The 19,411-nt window shown below is 43.2% G+C and overlaps 1 protein-coding gene across 2 annotated transcripts in view; it reads right to left on the bottom strand.

Moving 5' to 3' along the window:
* Positions 1 to 8,791, bottom strand: part of CHD1L (chromodomain helicase DNA binding protein 1 like) — a 43,195-nt gene extending 34,404 nt beyond the window's left edge. The window contains exons 1-5 of one of the 2 annotated variants that reach the window (XM_081112664.1): positions 8,595 to 8,791; positions 6,453 to 6,565; positions 3,452 to 3,558; positions 2,800 to 2,914; positions 2,260 to 2,291 (exon numbers count right to left, since the gene is read on the bottom strand). Coding sequence is in view for 1 of the 2 variants with exons in the window: in XM_081112663.1 (XP_080968789.1) it covers positions 2,260 to 2,291; positions 2,800 to 2,914; positions 3,452 to 3,558; positions 6,453 to 6,565; positions 8,595 to 8,736 (509 nt within the window). In the remaining variant the exon portion in view is untranslated. The remainder of the gene's footprint in view (positions 1 to 2,259; positions 2,292 to 2,799; positions 2,915 to 3,451; positions 3,559 to 6,452; positions 6,566 to 8,594) is intronic. The other variant, XM_081112663.1, reaches the window with a different exon arrangement.
* Between the last annotated feature and the right edge of the window lie 10,620 nt (positions 8,792 to 19,411).

Genomic DNA, 19,411 nt, shown 5'->3' with positions numbered 1-19,411 from the left:
CCGGAATCGAACCTGGGACCCTTTAGTCTGCAGGCCGACGCTCTATCCACTAAGCCAAACCGGTTAGGGCTATAAGATTTTTTTTAACTCTTTATTTTGTTTGTAAACATTCTGTAATTCCATTACATTAATTTATACTTAAAAAAACTAAATGTATATACAAGTAAAACAGAATATTGGAATGATTGTGGGCATGGGAATAAAAATCCCTAAAAAATTAGAAAAAGATCTTGAGCAGAGGTTGGCCTTACAAAAGAGAAGCCCTCTTCCTCTGAGGCTACAGTGAAAAATCCAGAAAATGGCACAGAAACAGACACCCAGTACCATTCACTTTCTGAGGGTGGTACAGGTGGAGAGAGATTGGGGGTCCAAAGAGAACACAGGAACTGGAAAGGATGAGCAAGGGACGCATTTAAGGATTACCAGGAACAGAGTCTAGCTGAAGTTGGACACTGGTCATAGATAAGGTGTGAAAGTGGCCACAGTATAAAGCTGTGAGCCTGAATGAATTAGCATTCAAAACAGATTAGGTCCTATTCCCTTGTGAAGAACCAGATATTTAGGTTTTTCCACACAGCAAGCAGGCACCCAGTAAAAGCTCGCTCAATGCAACAGGTTACAGGGAGATGGATTTGGGCTCAGTAAAAGGAAGCAGGTAACGGCACTCATCAAAGGACAATGAACGATGCTCCATGGAAAGCAAGAGGTGGAGGAAATTCTAGCTCTCAAGGATTGAATAAGTCTGTTGCCTAGCATAAAAATTTTTCCCTATTTTTCATATTGTTACATGCACAGTCTTAACTCCCCATAATAAACCTCGTTAGGGCAGAGATTACATTACACTTCCCACATATTCTCAGAGTGTGCAATACAGTAATACAGTGTACCCTTGCCAAATACAGGCTGGGGCGAAAGTCGGTTTACAGTCATCAAACATATGGTAACATCAAATATATGGTATCAAATATATGGTAACATCCCTTGTAGGGTTGTCATGAGGACTAAATAGGATGATTGACATAAAGTACCGAATAACATGTATCCCTCAATCTTTTCATTGTTTGAGATGCCCCGTATATTGCCTTGTATTATGGATAGCTATATATTTTTTATCCCTCTCCTGGAGTTAATGTCCTCTTAGGGTAGCTCTATGGCTTATCTTCCTGGTATTTCTCCCAGAACAGTGTCGTTCCAGAGGAGAAATCTTCGACAAATATTAAGTTGGATATTAATAAATAAACAAAAGAGAGGCAAAGCATATCCTCTCCTAAAGAAAAATAAGGTCACATGCTCACTTAAGTGAAAAGTGAAACAAAATACTGGATGGGAGTCATTTTGAAAGCTATGGCTGGGCCTTTAGTATTTCAAAATAAGATGAAAAAAGAAATTCAACTCTAAAGAACCTGAATGAGAAATAACATTTAAAATATTGATAAGCACTTTGAAAACAAAAGTTTCAGAATATTAAAGATACAAATCCCCACCTAACCATGTCATAACTACACATGCAACGGAGAACGCGAAACTGTCAACATATATTCTTTTCTTATTCGCCTAAAGCTTAGCTCTTGTTTAATTTATATTGTAACTGTTATCTCGACCCTATACTGCAACATGTCAGCCTTATTATCAGGTGGTACTAAGTTAAATCTAAGTTTCCTGTACTTCATGAGCACATATGAAGCCTGAAAACTAATTCATTAGAAGTCTTAACACTCCCTTTCTAAAACGTTAATTTTGTAGGCTCAAATCAGTCACTTCCTATATTATAGGAAAATCTCCAAACAGCAGTCCTGAAGGTGTCTATGCAAGTTGCAATTGAAAGAATCTAATATTTGTTAACCTCGCACCAGGCACATCTTCTTTCATTTAATCCTCACAACAGCCATCCAAGGTAAGAGAGTTAATCATCCCCATTTTACACATGAAGAGTCTGAGGTTCATGGAGATTAAGTAACTAACCCAAGGACATACAATCTAGGGAGCTAGATTGTAGGACTCCTACAATGCCTCCTATCTTATATAATAAAAGCGTAGTATGCAAATTGTCCCCTCAACCAGGGCACAGGGTGGCTGGGGGAAGGGAGGGAAGCCCTGGCTAGCAGCCAGTAGCCGCTAGGGACCCTACCAGTGCACAAATTTCATGCACTGGGCCTCTAGTTTGTAAATAAGACTCATGGAAGACATACAGGAAAGAAGAAAAGACATGAGTATCATGATACATTTAACACAATTTCTGAAGAAGTGTAACATACTCACGATCTTAGAAATGCTGCATCTTTCAAAGAAATCTGAAAATTTAAGGAAAATACGTTATAAAGGCTGGTATTAGTATGACTCTGAGATTAATAAGAGTTAAGTCTTATTCATTCACTCAGTAAAAAGAGTTATGAACATAATTTCTAAGTGGCACTATCTTAGACATGCAAAAGGAGGCGGTACGTCCTGCTTACAGTGACTCGGTGTTAGCATGAAGAACAAGGACTTAAAAGGGACAGGAACTAAGTGTCCTCCATTCCCATCTTCAAGTAACAGAGACCAGGCCTCAGCCCACAAACCCTTTCCCCTGCCTGCCTGTCTGCCTCCTATTCATCAATCAAGAAGCAGCTCCAGTGCCAACTCCCTGGGAAGCCTTCCCCTTCACTTCTTTGGTCACACCCCCACTCTGATCATCTAATTGAACTAGACTGTCCCAGAAAAATGTGTGTTCTCAAAAATCATTAAATACAATTCCAATGGATTTTACAACTTCCAGGGTCCCAAGGTAAGAGTTCTTGCTGTAGAGGAACAAATGGGTACCTCATAGGTAGTCAGCAACACATGAAAACATGGCTTCTGTCTTAGGTCTGGCTGTAGGTTGGCTCTCTCCTCTTTGTCACCTGTATATGTTACACAGGAAAGACCTGGAGCAAATCTGAATCCAAGAAAAGAAGCAGATGAACACAAACACAGAGCCATGGGAAAGGGCATGCATAGCTGGAAAAGTACATTTCATGGAAGGACTGCAGATGTGCAGGCCTCAGGTAGCCCTGCAATCAGAGAGTCCCGGGACTCTGCAATCCTATGCAGAGTAACGGATAAGTTCTAGTGTACACAGGTGGGAGGGTCTGAGGAACATCTAAGGGTCTTGTGCTAACTCTAAAAACAAAGTATTTTTTCCCATATTGGTTACTCCATATGTCACTATGAAAAAGATGGTTTCTCCTTTAGTTCAGCAAAATTTACTAAAAATGAGGACTGACCTTCAAATTGCCAAATAGTAACAATAACATGGGACCCTCCTCCCATCAGATCCTCAGTCTTTGTCTACATTACCTCAGGTTAGAGTTTTCTGGAAAAAAACACACTCACTGTTTAGGGCAATTTGTTGTTTTATCACACTTCACACATCACTCAGAAAAAAACCTTAATCAATGCAAAAAATAAAATTTCAGCTACATCTGCTCTGTACCTTTCTATCTCTTCTTTCCAGTTGCTCAACACAGACAAGGGACAAAGAATGAGAAATGGTCCTTCATCATTTAATCTTCCTGCCAAGTAAATGAAGAAAGCAATCGTCTGAAACACAGAAAAAGAAGGCAGTGTTGATCACATTTCCATATGAGAAACGACCACAAAGTTCCCACAACCTTGTAGAGAACACAAACGCTTACAGAACACTTGGTTTACAAAAACATGATGTACACATTAGGAGAGGCATCCATTCCTAGAGTGAAATCATATAAGCTTCAAAATAATTGCCAAAGAAATCTGTGGCACTCAATCATATCAACAGTTAACAAGCAATGGTGCTCAATATTTATGCAGTTGAACCTCTAATGCAAAGAAAAAAATCAGGAAAGACCACAGATATCAATGAAAATGATGCAAAGAATGTACAAGAGGTCAGGGATACTCTGAAAACATACAGCAAGTGTCAGGGTATGACCGTGAAAATGACCAACCACGTGGTGGCCTCTGCTGCTTCCCAGGTTCTCTTTCCTGCCTAACTAACTTCCTCCCTCCTGTCTGTATTTATAGAGCACCTTCTACTTGCTAGGCTACTATGCTGAGCTCTGGTATGTAACAGTGAACAAAAGAGATAAAACTACTAGATCTCCTGGAGTAGACGGTCTAGTGTAAAAAACAGTAAGTACTGCCTCATAAGCTTAAGTAGGGGTATAAAACGAAAATTTTTGTAAAGCCAAATTTTTGTAAAGTGGATATGGCTGTACACACTTTCGACTAGAAAAGTTTCTTTAGGAGACTGCTGTGATATACAGAGAAAATAGCTCTCTTTTATAAAACAAAAAGTCCAAGAAGCCTCCATCCCCACATGCTAAACTGTTTCTGAAAAAAATCTATCCTAAGGATATAATCCAAAATACTGCGAAAGCCAATACCCAAAGGTGTTCACACTGAGGTTAATTTAAGTAGCACAACAAAAAAGGAACTCGCCGAAACTGGTTTGGCTCAGTGGATAGAGCGTCGGCCTGCGGACTGAAGGGTCCCAGGTTCGATTCCGGTCAGGGGCGTGTGCCTGGGTTGCGGGCACATCCCCCAGTGGGAGATGTGCAGGAGGCAGCTGATCGATGTTCCTCTCTCATCGATGTTTCTGACTCTCTCTCTCCCTTCCTCTCTGTGAAAAATCAATAAAATATATTTTAAAAAAAATACAAACTATAAGTGCACTATAATTTCAACCACTGTAAAACATACACTACTATTTATAGCTATGGTTAGAGTACTGTGGTTATGGGTTGGTAGTTTTTTTTTAACTGAAATTACATTAATTTTATAATAGAAATAATTTTCTTTTTTAATTACCTATCACTTTCCAATCCAGATTGTGCTCAGAAAAATCATCCCATAAATAAGTACTTATTGGATTAAAAGCACTCTGTCTAGCTTTTGCTGAGGATACTATTTAGAAAAAAACTTACCTTTTGTAACTCTAAACCAGATATATCTACAAAATTAATTTGGATTATTTAGTGAATTATACCAAACATTTAAGAAAAAAAAACAGTGACAATTCTACATAAAATTCTAATACTCAACTCATCCCATGGGTCCAGCTTTCCCACAATACCAAAACCAGACAAAGATATTACAAGAGAAGGAAATTACAGACCACAGATGCAAAAATGCTAAACCAAATTTTAGCATGACGAATTTTAGCCAGAGAGGTGCCGTGCTTTCAAGACTGAAATGATGTTGATGAATTTGGAGGTGTAATATTTTTAGGGCACTTAAAAGTAGAACTACATGAGCACCCTGGGGAAAGGCAAAGGACACGTGAAATTTGCTGGCTCTGAATTTGCTGGAGTCAGGACAATGCCAATGTCCACCGCAAAGCTGGCTGCAGGGAAGGCCTTGTACCTGGTCCAAGAGTCTGTCAGCCTGGCTCCCAGAGACATCAGGAAACCTATCTTTGTTCTCGTTCACAGCTCTCAATTTGGGAATATACTAGAACCAGATGTATCTGCCTAAGAAATATCCCCATATGACCATACTTGCAGGTCATATGGTATTCTGAGTAACCCCAAGATTCATGAGGTCTACCTGCCTTAGTCCCCGGCACATGGTCAGACTAGTCTACCTGCAGAACTGCTCCAGCTTGATGCTGTGTATGTGAGGTTAGAGCTGGAGGGAGCACCTGAGGTTCTAAAAGGACTAATGAGACCTTCACTCATTCTGTGTGTTCACTGGTGAGACTCGTACCTCCACGATTTCTGATCAAGTTGCCGCTGCTGTGTCCTGACTGCACTGGCTTTCTTTGGTATCCTGTAGACGAGAAAACCCTCTATAATATAGAAGGGGTCGCCTAAGACCATCGGAAAACACATGTATAATTACATATTGTTTTTGTGATTAATCACTATGCTTTAATTATGTTCAATTTTTAACAATGAAAATACATCCTGCATATCAGATATTTACATGATGATTCATAACAGTAACAACATTACAGTTATGAAGTAGCAACGAAAATAATATTATGGTTGGGGGTCACCACAACATGAGGAACTGTATTAAAGGGTCGCGGCTTTAGGAAGGTTGAGAACCACTGTGCTAGAGACATGAGAAGTGGTCCTCTACTCACTGGGGAAGGGAAATTAATATTAGAAGTGATCCAGCTAACTTAATTCGTTAGAGTATTGCTAAGGAAGACAGAAACAATCTGATCCCTGAGACAGGTATAATTTGCTTTACAAGAGAAAAACCCTGCCCAGGAACTAAAATAAGGGTAGTGACACAGTTCAAAACTGTCCCCTGATCAGAAAAGTCAGCTCCCATGTCAGAATCTCTAAATGAAGGTTCAGGCATTTCACCACCTCATATAAAAATGCATCCTAGTAACTAAAGATAGTAATGAGTTGTAAGAAGGTATTTCGGTGAAGGTGAGACCACCCTGCAGTGTCAGTGGGGAGCCAGTACTCTCAACCTCAACCAGAGGGTAAGTGACATACCTGGCAGGTCTTTCCCAGGCCCATCTCATCTCCCAGGATGCAGCCATTCTGACAATGGAAGCGCTGGGCTAGCCAGTTGACTCCCTCCAGTTGGTAAGAGCGTAGGTTAATCCCTAGAAATAAAAAAACACAGACAGTCCCAACGGCAAATATTTCAGCACACACACACACACACAGGCTACATTCTAAGACTTCAACTGAAGGATATGGCCTAAACCCCTATACCCCCAACATTACTGGCCATATCCTCTGCTGGGAAGTTACAAATATGTAAACATCTGCTGACTTCCAAACTACTTTTTCAGCAGATGCAGCCACCATTATATTCAAAGCCCAGTATTATGGGATCCACATGACAGATGAAAAAGTCAGCTTGGGAGTTGTCCTCTAATACTGCCTGACTCTCATGCTAGTGTCCATTCTAGGAAATGAGGCATTACTGATGCAACATAACCACAAACAACCACACATGAATTGTACCTGTGTCTGCTTGCTTAATTGAAACCATTTGAATTTTGCAAAAAAAAAAAAAAGTAAATAAGAAAAGACTAGATTAAATTAATGCTTCAAGAGAGACGCAGCGCTTTTAAGATTGAAATGATGTTGCACAGAGGGTGTTTAACAGTGTGCCGGGGCCGGAGGAAACGTCTGCGACCCACTGTGGAGCTTCTGCTGTCTCGCCTCTCCCCCTTGGGGAAAGAATATCCAATTTCAGAAAACAGCTACATCCTGGGAGAAGGGAGGACCCCAAGAATACTGCTAACGATGAACAAAACTGTAATTTTCTGCTTTGAACTCACGACCTTTACAAAGAAACTAGGCCATATATGCTAATTGTAGAACATCTGGGGGGAAAAAATGTTATTTTTATTAAGCACTTACTAAATACCAGGGAGAGCAGTAAACACTTTATATAAGTTACCTCCTTTAATACTTATAATAACCCCACGTAGTCGGTATTATCTCCACTTTGTAAGTTAGAAAATTCAACTACTCAAAGAAGACTAAAATGTGAAAGACCAACATGGCTTCTGGGAAGATAGAGGTTTTCTTTTCACCATTCCTCTTGCTAATGCAACTAAAAATCCTGAATGTTACAAACAAACATAAGTCAACTCTGAAAAGGCGGAGAGAAGAGGCTGCCCAGCTAGTGACCTCGGGAACCAAGGAACAACAAGGTGATGAATTCCAGGTTTCCTTCTGCCTCATACCTCCCAGACTTGGAGGCGAAAAAATTAACGACCCAGAAATGCCTGGACTCTGCCCCTAGGAGATCATAGGAGCCCTCTCCAATACCCGCCTCGAAAGCGGTGTCACAGGAGGCCTTGTGGAGACTCAGGACCTTTATCATTGTCCAGAGGTAATGAGACCAACTGGGGAGCCACACTCTCACCCGCACCCAGAGGTGAGGGGGCGCCCCCTCCCTCCCCTCGGGCGTCAACAGAGGCTGAAAGGTTTGTTCTTCGTTGAGTTTAGGGAAGGAAGGGCTAGTAAAGGTAAGAGGGACAGTTATGTGCGGTGATGAACTGATCAACTTGGCTTGGATGCAAATTTTAAAATACAGCAGGGGGGGGAGGAAAGGGAGGGAGAGGGAGTGGGGGGGAGGGAATTTGCCGCGGGTAATTCTCCAAGAACTGCGCATGCACAGTAAATAAGAAACCTGCAGCTGGGAGCCGAGTTCTGATCGTTTCACGGAACTAACGACGGAAACCCCAAGAACAGGCCTGCAACCCCAGCGGCACAGAAACTGCGAACCCCAGCCCGCGGGCGTCAGGACATCCGCCGCCTCCTCAGAGGAAGGGCTCCCCATGAGGACAAGGCCTCACCAAGCTCCCCCTCCGCTGCGCCCCGTGCCGGGGGCCCGGAATCCCTCCCCAGCTGCGCCCGCCAACCCCGCGCGCGGCACCGGCGGGGCCATGGCCACCTGGCCCCAGGAGGGGCTCCTGCCCGCCCGGCCCCGCGGCAGGTAAGGGAAGGGAAGGGAAGGGAAGGGAAGGGAAGGGAAGGGAAGGGAAGGGAAGGTCCTGAGTCCGCAGGAAAACAGCCCCCAGGACGGTCCCCTCGCGGTGCGGGGTTCTGGCCGGGGAGCGGCGCGTCCCGGCGAGGTGTCGGCCGGGCGGAAGTGCGCCCGGGGCCACTGACCTGTCAGGCCCCACCGCCTCAGGTCCTCCTCCTGCACCCGCGCCGCCGCCCGCGCCGCCTCTGCGCGGCTCTGGGTCTGCAGGGTCTGCAAGAAGCCGGGCTGGTCGCCCTGGCGGGTCGCGGCGTCCGCGCGCTCCTCCATCGGCCCGGCGCGTTCCGCCGCGCGTCTCCCGCGTCGCTTCCTTCCCGACGCAACTGGGTCCACCCGCCGCCAGGGGGCGCGTCCGGCGCCGCGTTCCGGATGCGAGCGCGGTTCCAAGTGACCCTGCGGACGCCGCCGGGGCTCCCTGCGGCGGGGTGCACGCCGGGCGGGCCGCGGGCTGCGCGCTCCTGCGCTCCCGGTGGTGCTCACGCGCGCTCCCAGCGACTGGCGGCCGGAAAACGCTCCCCCGGGGGGTCAGCGTGTGCTGGCCATTCACCTGCTCAGGTTGACTGCGCCCGCCAGGTGCTCGGCTAGGCTCTGGGGCTATAGAATTCAATGAGACGTCCTCCCTGCTGCCCTCCCGCGATTCCCGGCGAGATTGTAAAGGCTGAAGTGCTGTCAGTTGACACTAATCATAAATTCCTTTCGGCCCTGAAATCTTAATTTGCTTCCTGTTGACTGTAGGCCATAGTTAGGAACCCCCCCAATGGTAGTCAAGTCACCAAAGCTTGTGCTACAATGGATTTCTCAAGTGAATTATGGGGAGCAAACTGAAGCAATGTGTTGTGAGATTAGGGGTCACCAAGACTCAACACGAGCTTTGAGTGGATTTATGATGTGGTAATTTATGATTAGTAATCTACCACCAATACAAATATTATAACAACCACGTAGCTGCATTTATTGATGCCGTTAGAGGCTCTGCCCTAAGGCCTTAACATGTGTTTGTTTCCTCATTTAACCCTCATAATAACCCTATAAAAGTCCTATCATTGTCCCCACATTACAGATGAGGAAACTGTGAATGGTCATTGGCAACGCTGGAATGGGGAACCATGTTATTCTCTGGATAATGTCATTAGAATACTCTTCTCACTTACATTAATCGTGATGCTTCTGTCTTCGGTAAACTCAGACTGAAGTTGCACTTTACCCCATCCTCACCTACCCTCAAAATAGAAGGGAGAAATTAGTTGTGAGCTACAAAAGAAATGACTTTGGGTTGATTTATAAAAACTCAAACACAAAACACTGTTTTGGGAAGCTAACTTTGTGTCTTTTTTTATTTATCTTTTTTTTGTTTTGTTTTGTTTTGTTTCCTTAATTAAATCTTTATTGTTCAGATTATTACATTTGTTCCTCTTTTTTCCCCCTATAACTCCCCTCCTCCCAGTTCCCGCCCCACCATCCGCCCTCACTCCTCACCCACTGTCCTCATCCATAGGTGCACGATTTTTGTCCAGTCTCTTCCCACATCTCCCACACCCCTTTCCCCCCCAAGAATAGTCAGTCCATTCCCTTTCTATGTCCCTGATTCTATTATGATCACCAGATTATTTATTCACTTGATTCTTAGACTCACTTGTTGATAGATGCATGTTTGTTGTTCATAATTTGTATCTTTACCTTTTTCTTCTTCTTCTTCTTCTTAAAGGATACCTTTCAGCATTTCATATAATACTGGTTTGGTGGTGATGAACTCCTTTAGCTTTTCCTTATCTGTGAAGCTCTTTATCTGACCTTCAATTCTGAATGATAGCTTTGCTGGATAAAGTAATCTTGGTTGTAGGTTCTTGGTATTCATCACTTTGAATATTTCTTGCCATTCCCTTCTGGCCTGCAAAGTTTCTGTTGAGAAATCAGCTGACAGTCGTGTGGGTATTCCCGTGTAGGTAACTGACTGTCTTTCTCTTGCTGCTTTTAAGATTCTCTCTTTGTCTTTTGCTCTTGGCATTTTAATTATGATGTGTCTTGGTGTGGTCCTCTTTGGATTCCTTTTGTTTGGGGTTCTCCGTGCTTCCTGGACTTGTAAGTCTATTTCTTTCACCAGATAGGGGAAGTTTTCTGTCATTATTTCTTCAAATAGGTTTTCAATATCTTGCTCTCTCTCATCTTCTGGCACCCCTATAATTCTGATGTTGGTACGCTTGAAGCTGTCCCAGAGGCTCCTTACACTATCTTCATATTGGGTTAATTTGCATACTCATCCTGATTGGCTGGTGGGCGTAGCAGAGTGACACCAATTTGCATGTTTCTCTTTTATTAGTGTAGATATGAGAGGCAAGAGTGTGGTGTCCCTGAAGCCAAATGATGAGGAGTTACAAAAAGAAGGGAGTGGATTGTCTGTATCAAATGTAAAGATAAGGTAGAGAAATAACCACTGGATTGGGTAATATGGTGGTCATTTATGACCTCAACAAGAACAACTTCTGTATATTGTAGAATAAAAAGCCTGACTGGAATGGATTTTTAAAAGAGAATAGGAGGAAAGTAAGTAGAGGCAGAGTGTCTCACAACTCTTTCAGAGAGTTTTGCTATAAAAGGGAGCAGAATACTGGGAGCAGTAACTGAAAGGGGATCTAGAGCTAGTGGGAGGTCTGGAGGACAGATGTGACTGCTGTCAGACCTATGAGCTGGACCCAGGCCAGAACGGAGATTGCTTAACACACACACACACCCCTTAGAAACGGTCTGATCATAATTGAGATTCATTCTGCCCCTCCCCTGTCTCCCTCTACATGCTGGTTCCTGGTCATTGTCCTGACCAGATCAAGCATGTAATTTCCTGTATATGGTACCATTACTATCCCCCCTTTTATCTTCTATAATTCTTTGAGGCCTATCAAATGGTACAGAGACCTGTTTTGTCTTGTAGGCCACCCAAGACACACCTCATATGTAAGTTTCCCATAATAAACTCTACCATTTATGAAACTAGAGTGACCAGCCTCTTTCCTCAGTTTTTCCACACCCTCTGCTTATGGAGGCAGTTTTTACATTCTTGGGAATTTTCCCTGGGTCTGCAGGTACTAACAGGAGGATTATTCTGTTTCCACATCACTGATATTAGAGTATGTTGAATGCTCATATGAACAGTCCAGTAGAGAGAAGAACGGATGCTGCTGCAGGGGTGCTGTCCATGGCTGAGCAGAGGTGTGACCAGAGCACAAGTGGAGGGGTTGGCCTCGGTAGGAGTACGGACAGTCATGTGCTGGAACATGCAGAGGACAGAGTTGTGGTGAGTGTAAGTACGTGGAAGATCTCTTCTGATTGTTTCAGTTATCTAGGTGAAATAAGAAACAAGGTCATCAGATGAGCTTGAGGAAGAAGAAGGAGTCTTTGGAGGGTTGAGGAGGGAAAGATGTGAAATAGCTGTCTGGGGAAGGGGGAGAGTGAAATGATTAGAGAAATGTGGTAGCATTGCCAAGCAGCAGCAAGGGACACTTGAAGTTTATGGTCACGAGACCAGTCAGCATGGTGTGTGTTAGGTGCAGGAGGGGAACAGTTAGAGAACTGGATCTTACCAGAGTTGGATTTTTGCCAGATGAGTACAGCAGAGAGTGATTACACTGACCATATATCCGGTGTCTCGAACAGAAGTGAACGAGGCAGATAAGATCCCTGCATTTATGGAGCTTAGATTCTAGTGATGGAGACAGACAAAAAGGAAGGGGCTAAAAAAATAAGTTATCTGTATTAGTATTAGTGCTAATAAGATAATAAAACAGTGTGATAAGCTTAAGAACAGGGTGGGATGCAGCTCTTGATGAGTTGAGAAACATGTCACGAAGAAAATGACATTTGAGCTAAGATCCAAATGATAATCAGGAAGAAGAGTGTTCAAGGCAGAGACCAGAAGGGTATAGACATTGAGGCAGAGTTAGCAAGGAAGTAATAGATTTTTAAATCGGTGAGGGTACACTTGAGGGGACTTGTCACTGATTGGTTATAGGGCTGAGAGAAAGAGAAATGTTGAGATTGACTAGCAGAGCCTTGGATAACTGGGTGGATATTGATACCACCGCTGAGACAGGGAATACAGGAGATAAAAGATAATAATTTCACTTTTACGATGGGTTGAATTTGTACCTAAACAGTGACTGGCACAGAGTATGCACTCAGTAAGTATAGTTGAATGTTTGAATGAGGTGTCTGTTGAACAATTCTGAAATCCAGGACCTGACTGTTATAACCTCACTGTACAGAGAGGACATTTCACAGATGGGCAAACCAAGGCACCAAAAGTTTAGGCAGCTTGTCCAATTTTCCTAGTGCGCCCCTGTTAACTGCCAGAAGAGCGTCCTGCCCCAATTCCTTTTCATTCTTTGTCCAGGTTATATAATCATGGTGTTCATGTTAATTCTTTATTTTATAACTTCACTGAGTGAGTACACACCTGGCAACAGCAACTCAATAGGATTAACGGTAATCAAATCACGCTAACGATAGGCCTTTGGATCTGCCAATCCCACCAAAGCAAGCCTGAGGAAGCACAGATTGGCGAACAAGTATGTTTGCTATCCATTATGTCCCTGACCTGATGGGTCAAAGTAGGATGCCTGCTGGCAACATCTAGTCTGTTAGATATGGAGCTTGAGTAAAACTGTGGCCATGGGTGAAAATGTGTACAAACCTCTCTTTGAGTACATAAACTTAGACCTTTGGGTTCAGGTTAGGATTAGGTCAGTGCCCTATGGTGGAGCAATCACTGTACTGGACTGAAAGAGAGTTGAGTTTTTTTCTGCCCCCAAAAAGGAAAAACTGTATTTTGACATTTGACATAATTATGCATTTTTAGCATCAAATCACACATTAATTTAAAATGAAGAAAACCAGGGAAATATATTTAAAAAGAGTGCCCCTTTAAATATATCAACAAAGTAAGTCTGCTTTATAGGGCTCTTACTCAGTCTCATCAGAAAATTGCCACTCCCTTTTATACCAAAGGTAATGCTTTAACACTAGAATATTATCAAGTAATCTTGGAGGACAAAATCCAGAGATTGTAAACTATCAGCTGGGCACCAAAATTTGCCCACAGTTCTGTTTACTAGTATTTTCCTTAACTAATGCCTTTTGATTATCAGTCATGCCTTGCCACCAAGTTAGTGACACCCAATTTTATTCTTTCTGTTTTTTAAAAAATATTTTTTTATTGATTTCAGAGAAGAAGGGAGAGGGAGAGATAGAAACATCAATGATGAGAGAGAATCATTGATCGGCTGTCTCCTGTATGCTCCACCCTGGGGATAGAACCCGCAGCCTGAACCTGTGCCCTGACTGGGGGTCAAACTGTGACCTCCTGGTTCATGGGTCAGCACTCATCCACTAAGCTACACCTGCCAGGAATCCACCTAGTTAATCCCAAGCTTTTGAGTTTTCCAGTTAACTTTTGTGATGTATTTCCACAGAAGGAGCAGGACATCTCAATAATAAAACCAGGAAGCTAAATGTTTCTATTGACTCATTCTACAATGAAATATTGTTAAACAACGTGATCTTGCTCCCAGAGGCTCTGAGTCTAAGATCTCTCTCCTTCTCTGGTTGGCAAGATCTCAAACCCATATTATACCCTAACCCCACAAACTTTGGGTCTTAGGTTTGACAAATGAGCACACTTGTTGCACACATGTCTGTATTCTGAAGCACTGTTATGAATTTGATGAAAAGGAGTCCTCCCCGCTCCATTCCCCCAAACTGGTCAAAATTGGTATGCACAATTGTTCTTCATAATCAAAGAATTGTTTTTTTAAATATATATTTACTGGATGCCTGATGCATGAAATTCGTGCAAGAGTAGGCCTTCCTTTCCCAGCTGCCAGCACCAGCTTCCCTCTGGCATCTGGGATCTGAGCTTCCCTTGCAGCCCCCGCTTGGTCCGGAAGGTCATCCGGAAGGATGTCTGGTCTAATTAGCATATTACATTTTTATTATTATAGATTGATTTCAGAGAGGGAGATGGAGAGAGAAATAGAAATATCAATAGAGAGAATCATTGATTGGCTGCCTCCTGCATGTCCCCCACCGGGGATGGAGCCTGCCACCTGGGCATGTGCCCTGCTCCTGGGCATGTGCCCTGACCTGGAATCAAATCGTGACCTGGTTCATAGGTCGACACTCAACCACTGAACCACACCAGCCAGCCGGGTCATAACCAGAGTTTTAACAATCAGAGAATGCTTTTGGAAGGCCTATGATACATAATAACTTATAGTGGGAATAATAACAGCTACCCTATAATAATGTGTGAAGATTAAATAATTTTTACAAGGAACTAAACACAAATCTGAATGTCCAGGGTACTGTGAAGGACCAAAAACTTAAGTTGGGAATGAGCCTGGTGATCACCCAAGCATTTGCATCTCACCTGTGGAGACACAGGACATTGGGAGTTATACCTCCTGTTGAGTTCCAATCATAAACTCATTTTCTTGGGGAATCCACATCCAAATATTCCACAGTGTTTTTTCTTACATGCATGACCCATAAATACAGGAAACACGCACACACACACACACACACACACACACACAGTGTGTGGAATATCTACTCGTGGATAGTTTGCTTTGGCAGACTGTACTACTGTTCCTACCATTCCCTTTCTCCCTATTAAAATGATTGTACATCCATGCCTTCACCATGTGACTAAAGTGCCTTCCAAAAAGCAGAGTCCATGTGATTTGCCTTGGTGCGTGAAATTCAAGTGGATGTGATGTATTCTAGTCTCGTATATTAACTAAAACCTTAAATGTGCTTGCTTAGGCTGTTTCTACCCTTTGCCATGAGAACTATACAAAACCAAAATAGGGGTCATGCTGGTTAAAACCTTGCCCAATCTTCCCATGTCAGAATAAACTCACCTCATTAAAAATAAACTTTTAAAAATGTCATATATATATATATATATATACATATATATATATATATGGATCTATAATATGGTATCTCAGAGTCCTTCCCCATCTTGATGAACATTTATTAAGTTATTTCAAAATGTTTACTATTAATGCTAGCTAACACTTGTTGAACTCTATGTGCCAGGCCATGTGCTGAGCACCTTGCAACAACCTGCAACAGCCAGACGAGAAAACTTAAATGCAAAATGTTAACTTGCTTTCGGTTAGAAAACTAACTAGTGGTAGAGTACACACAGTCTGGCTCTATCATCTAAGTTAAACCCCAAACAATTCTGCAATAAACATTTTTTTTTTTTTTACAAATCTTTCAAGGGAATTGATGGATAAAAGGAACTTACAATTTTGATAAAATTGTGCCACATGAAGGCTTAATCAATTTATCTTCCACCCACAGTGGAACGCCTATGTCCATCGCTTTCCAATTCTGAATATGACCAATCTTTTTGTTTTGTTTTGTTTTGTTTTTCTGTCTGAGAATAGACATCTCATTGCCTAAAATTTGGTTACACATCTAAATGAAGATCTTTTCATAAACTGATAGGCCATTTTTAATTTCTTCTTTTAAAAAAATACATTTTTATTGATTTCAGAGAGTGAGGGAGAAGGAGAAAGAGAGAGAGATAGAAACATCAAGGATGAGAGAAAATCATCAATTGGCTGCCTCCTGCACATCCCACACTGGGGAACAACCCAGCATGTTCCCTGACCAGAAATCAAACTGTGACCTCCTGGTTCATAGGTCGATGCTCAACCACTGAGCCATGATGGTCAGAGCCCATCCTTTTTTTTTTATAGCTGAGTAATATTCTATGGTATATATGTACCACATCTTCTTTACTCATTTATTGATGGGCATTTGGGTTGCTTCCATAGCTTGGTTATTGTAAATAGGACAGCAGGTGGGAATGCAGACTGTGGAAAACAGCATGGCGTTTCCTCAAATAATTAAAAATGGAACTGCCATTTGACCAAGTAATACCACTTCTAGGAATATATCCCAAGAAAACAGAAACGCCAATCAGAAAAGATATGTGTACCCCTATGTTCATAGCAGCACAATTTACAATAGCTAAGATTTGAAAACAGCCTAAATGCCCATCAGCAGATGAGTGGAGTAGAAAAATGTCATCTGCACAATGGAATACTATGCTGCTATAAAAAAGAAGGAATTCTTACCATTTGCAACAGCATGGATGGACCTGGAGAGCATTATGCTAAGTGAAATAAGCCAGTCAGAGAAAGATAAATATCACATGAGCTCACTCATATGTGGGATATAATGCTACACATAATTGATGAACAAGAATAGATCCAGAGCGCTGACGGGTTTGGCTCAGTGGAAAGAGCCTCAGCCTGCAGACTGAAGGGTCCCAGGTTCGATTCCAGTCAAGGGCATGTACCTTAGTTTCACACAAGTGCCCAGTAGGGGGTGTGCAGGAGGCAGCTGATCGATGTTTCTCTCTCATCAATGTTTCTAACTCTCTATCCCTCTCCATTCCTCTCAGTGAAAAATCAATAAAATATATATTTTTTAAAAGAATAGGTCCAGAGACAAATGGCAGGGAAGGGGGGCGTGGTTAGAGAGCAACCAAAGGACTTATATGCATGCATATTAGCATAACCAATGGACACAGACACTGGGGCGATGGGGGCTTGCCCGAGGTGGGAATGGCTGGCGGGGGGGTCCAATCGAGAAAAAAGGAGACATATGTAAAACTTTAGACAATAAATATTAAAAAAAGAAAGATAAATACCACATGATCTCACTCATTTATGGAATGAATATAAGGACATTATAAACTGATGAACAAAAATATAGAGGCAAAGAAGCATCGAACAGACTGTCAAACTATAGCAGGAAGGCAGGGGAGCGTTGGGGGGGGGGGGTGGCAAGAGATCAAATGAAGGACTTGTATGTATGCATATAAGCATAACCAATGGACACAAGACAGGGGGGTGGGGGTGGGGGGCATGTGCGGGGGGATAGAGGAGGCCGGGGGGAGGTCAATGGGGAAAAAAGGAGACATATGTACTACTATTTGTAATACTTTAAACAATCTAAATAAATAAATAAATAAGTAAATAAAATAAATAAATTCAGTTCAACTAGAGTGTTGTAAAGGCAGAAGTTAGGCAAAAAGAAAGGATGCAGAAGAAAGGAGATGAGAAATGGAAGGACTTGTGACTAAATTAGAAGTAAAAATGTCCTCCTAGCCCTAGCTAGGTTGTCTCAGTGGAGAGAGCATTGGCCTGCTTACGAAGGGTCCCAGGTTCGATTCCCGTCAAGGGCATGTACCTCTGTTGCAGGCTCCTCCCTGGCCTGGGCCCTGGTCAGGGCTGGTGCAGGAGGCAACCAATCGATGTGTTTCTCTCACATCGATATTTCTCTCTGTCTTTCCCTCTCTCTTCCACTCTCTCTAAAAGATCAATGGGAAAATATCCTTGGATCAGGATTAAAAATATATCTATAATAATAAAAGGGTAATATGCTAATTAAACCAGATGTCCTTCCAGATGACCTTCTGGAAGAAGCCAGGGCTGTGAGGGAAGCCCGGGTCCTGGGTGCCAGAGGGAAGTCGGTGGGTGGTGGGGTGGGGGGTGGGGGGCACTTTTGCACGAATTTTGTGCATCAGGCCTCTAGTATATATAGATTTATCCTCCTAAAGGGGCAGTATGCACAGTGATGGAAAGCTCAGGCTTGTAGTTAGACTGCCTGGCTTGCATCCCTTCCCACTTACTTGCGAAATGGGGATAATGATAGTATTGCCTCACAGGGTTGCTGAGAAGGTTGTGTCCATTCCCATTTAGCCATTTGAACCATTCCAGGTAAGCCCTTGAGAAAAGATAAGCATTAACTCCATAAACAATACCTGTGAGGTGAGACCAGTAAGCCAAAACCCAGGGCTGCCATTGGCATCCAACCATCGCGGGCAAAGTTGACTCAGAGTAGTAGAAGGTGAGCAAAGACGGATTGCATCAGCCACAGCCTTCCTTCCCAAAACCCATCAGAACAGATTCCTGGGATGGGCCCTGATTGCAACCCAGCGAGTGAAATTATATTTGAAAAATTTAAGTTACATTTTAAAAGCATATATGTGGTGGTTTTAAGTCCACATGCAATGGCATAAAACACTTTTTATTTATTTTTTTTAATATATTTTATTGATTTTTTTACAGAGTAAGGGAGAGAGATAGAGAGTTAGAAACATCGATGAGAGAGAAACATCGATCAGCTGCCTCCTGCACACCTACTGGGGATGTGCCCGCAACCCAGGCACATGCCCCCGACCGGAATCGAACCTGGGACCCTTCAGTCCGCAGGCCGACGCTCCATCCCACTGAGCCAAACCGGTTTCGGCCATAAAACACTTTTTAGAAGTATTTTTGTTTTATTGAAATTTCCAGCCTGTGCTTTGGTCTTCTCCACCAAACTACAAGCTCCTCTAAGTGGGAACTGTAATCCACTCGGCACCCTAGGCCAGCACCCAGCTCAGTGCGTGGGTATTTTAGAGTAAATGTCCGTCAGTACAAAGAACCGAAGATCCAATCTGTGAAGTGGGGGTCAGGGTGTGGGGCGGACGAGGGACCGGGCCTGATTTTTTGAATATATATATATATATATTTGATTTTTTACAGAGAGGAAGGGAAAGGGATAGTTAGAAACATCGATGAGAGAAAACATCGATCAGCTGCCTCCTGTACAACCCCCACTGGGGATGTGCCCGCAACCAAGGTCCATGCCCTTGACCGGAATGGAACCCGGGACCCTTCAGTCCACAGGCCGGTGCTCTATCCACTGAGCTAAACCGGTTAGGGCGCGGGACCTGTTTGTAACAGATCTGAAAGATTGGGGTTCTCCACTTACAAGCTGTTGGAGCAAGACTTGCTGCGGGGTGGGTGACGGTTCCCCTGCAGCAGGAGGAGTTTGTCACTTTAAGGGGAAAACCAGGAAGTTCGCAGCGGGTGCGGAGGGGCGG

This window comes from Myotis nattereri (genome assembly GCF_964212035.1).
Source record: "Myotis nattereri genome assembly, chromosome: 18".
NCBI classification, from domain to species: Eukaryota; Metazoa; Chordata; class Mammalia; order Chiroptera; family Vespertilionidae; genus Myotis; species Myotis nattereri.
The sequence above is the reverse complement of the archived record's forward strand: the minus strand, read 5'-3'. Positions and strand labels throughout refer to the sequence as shown.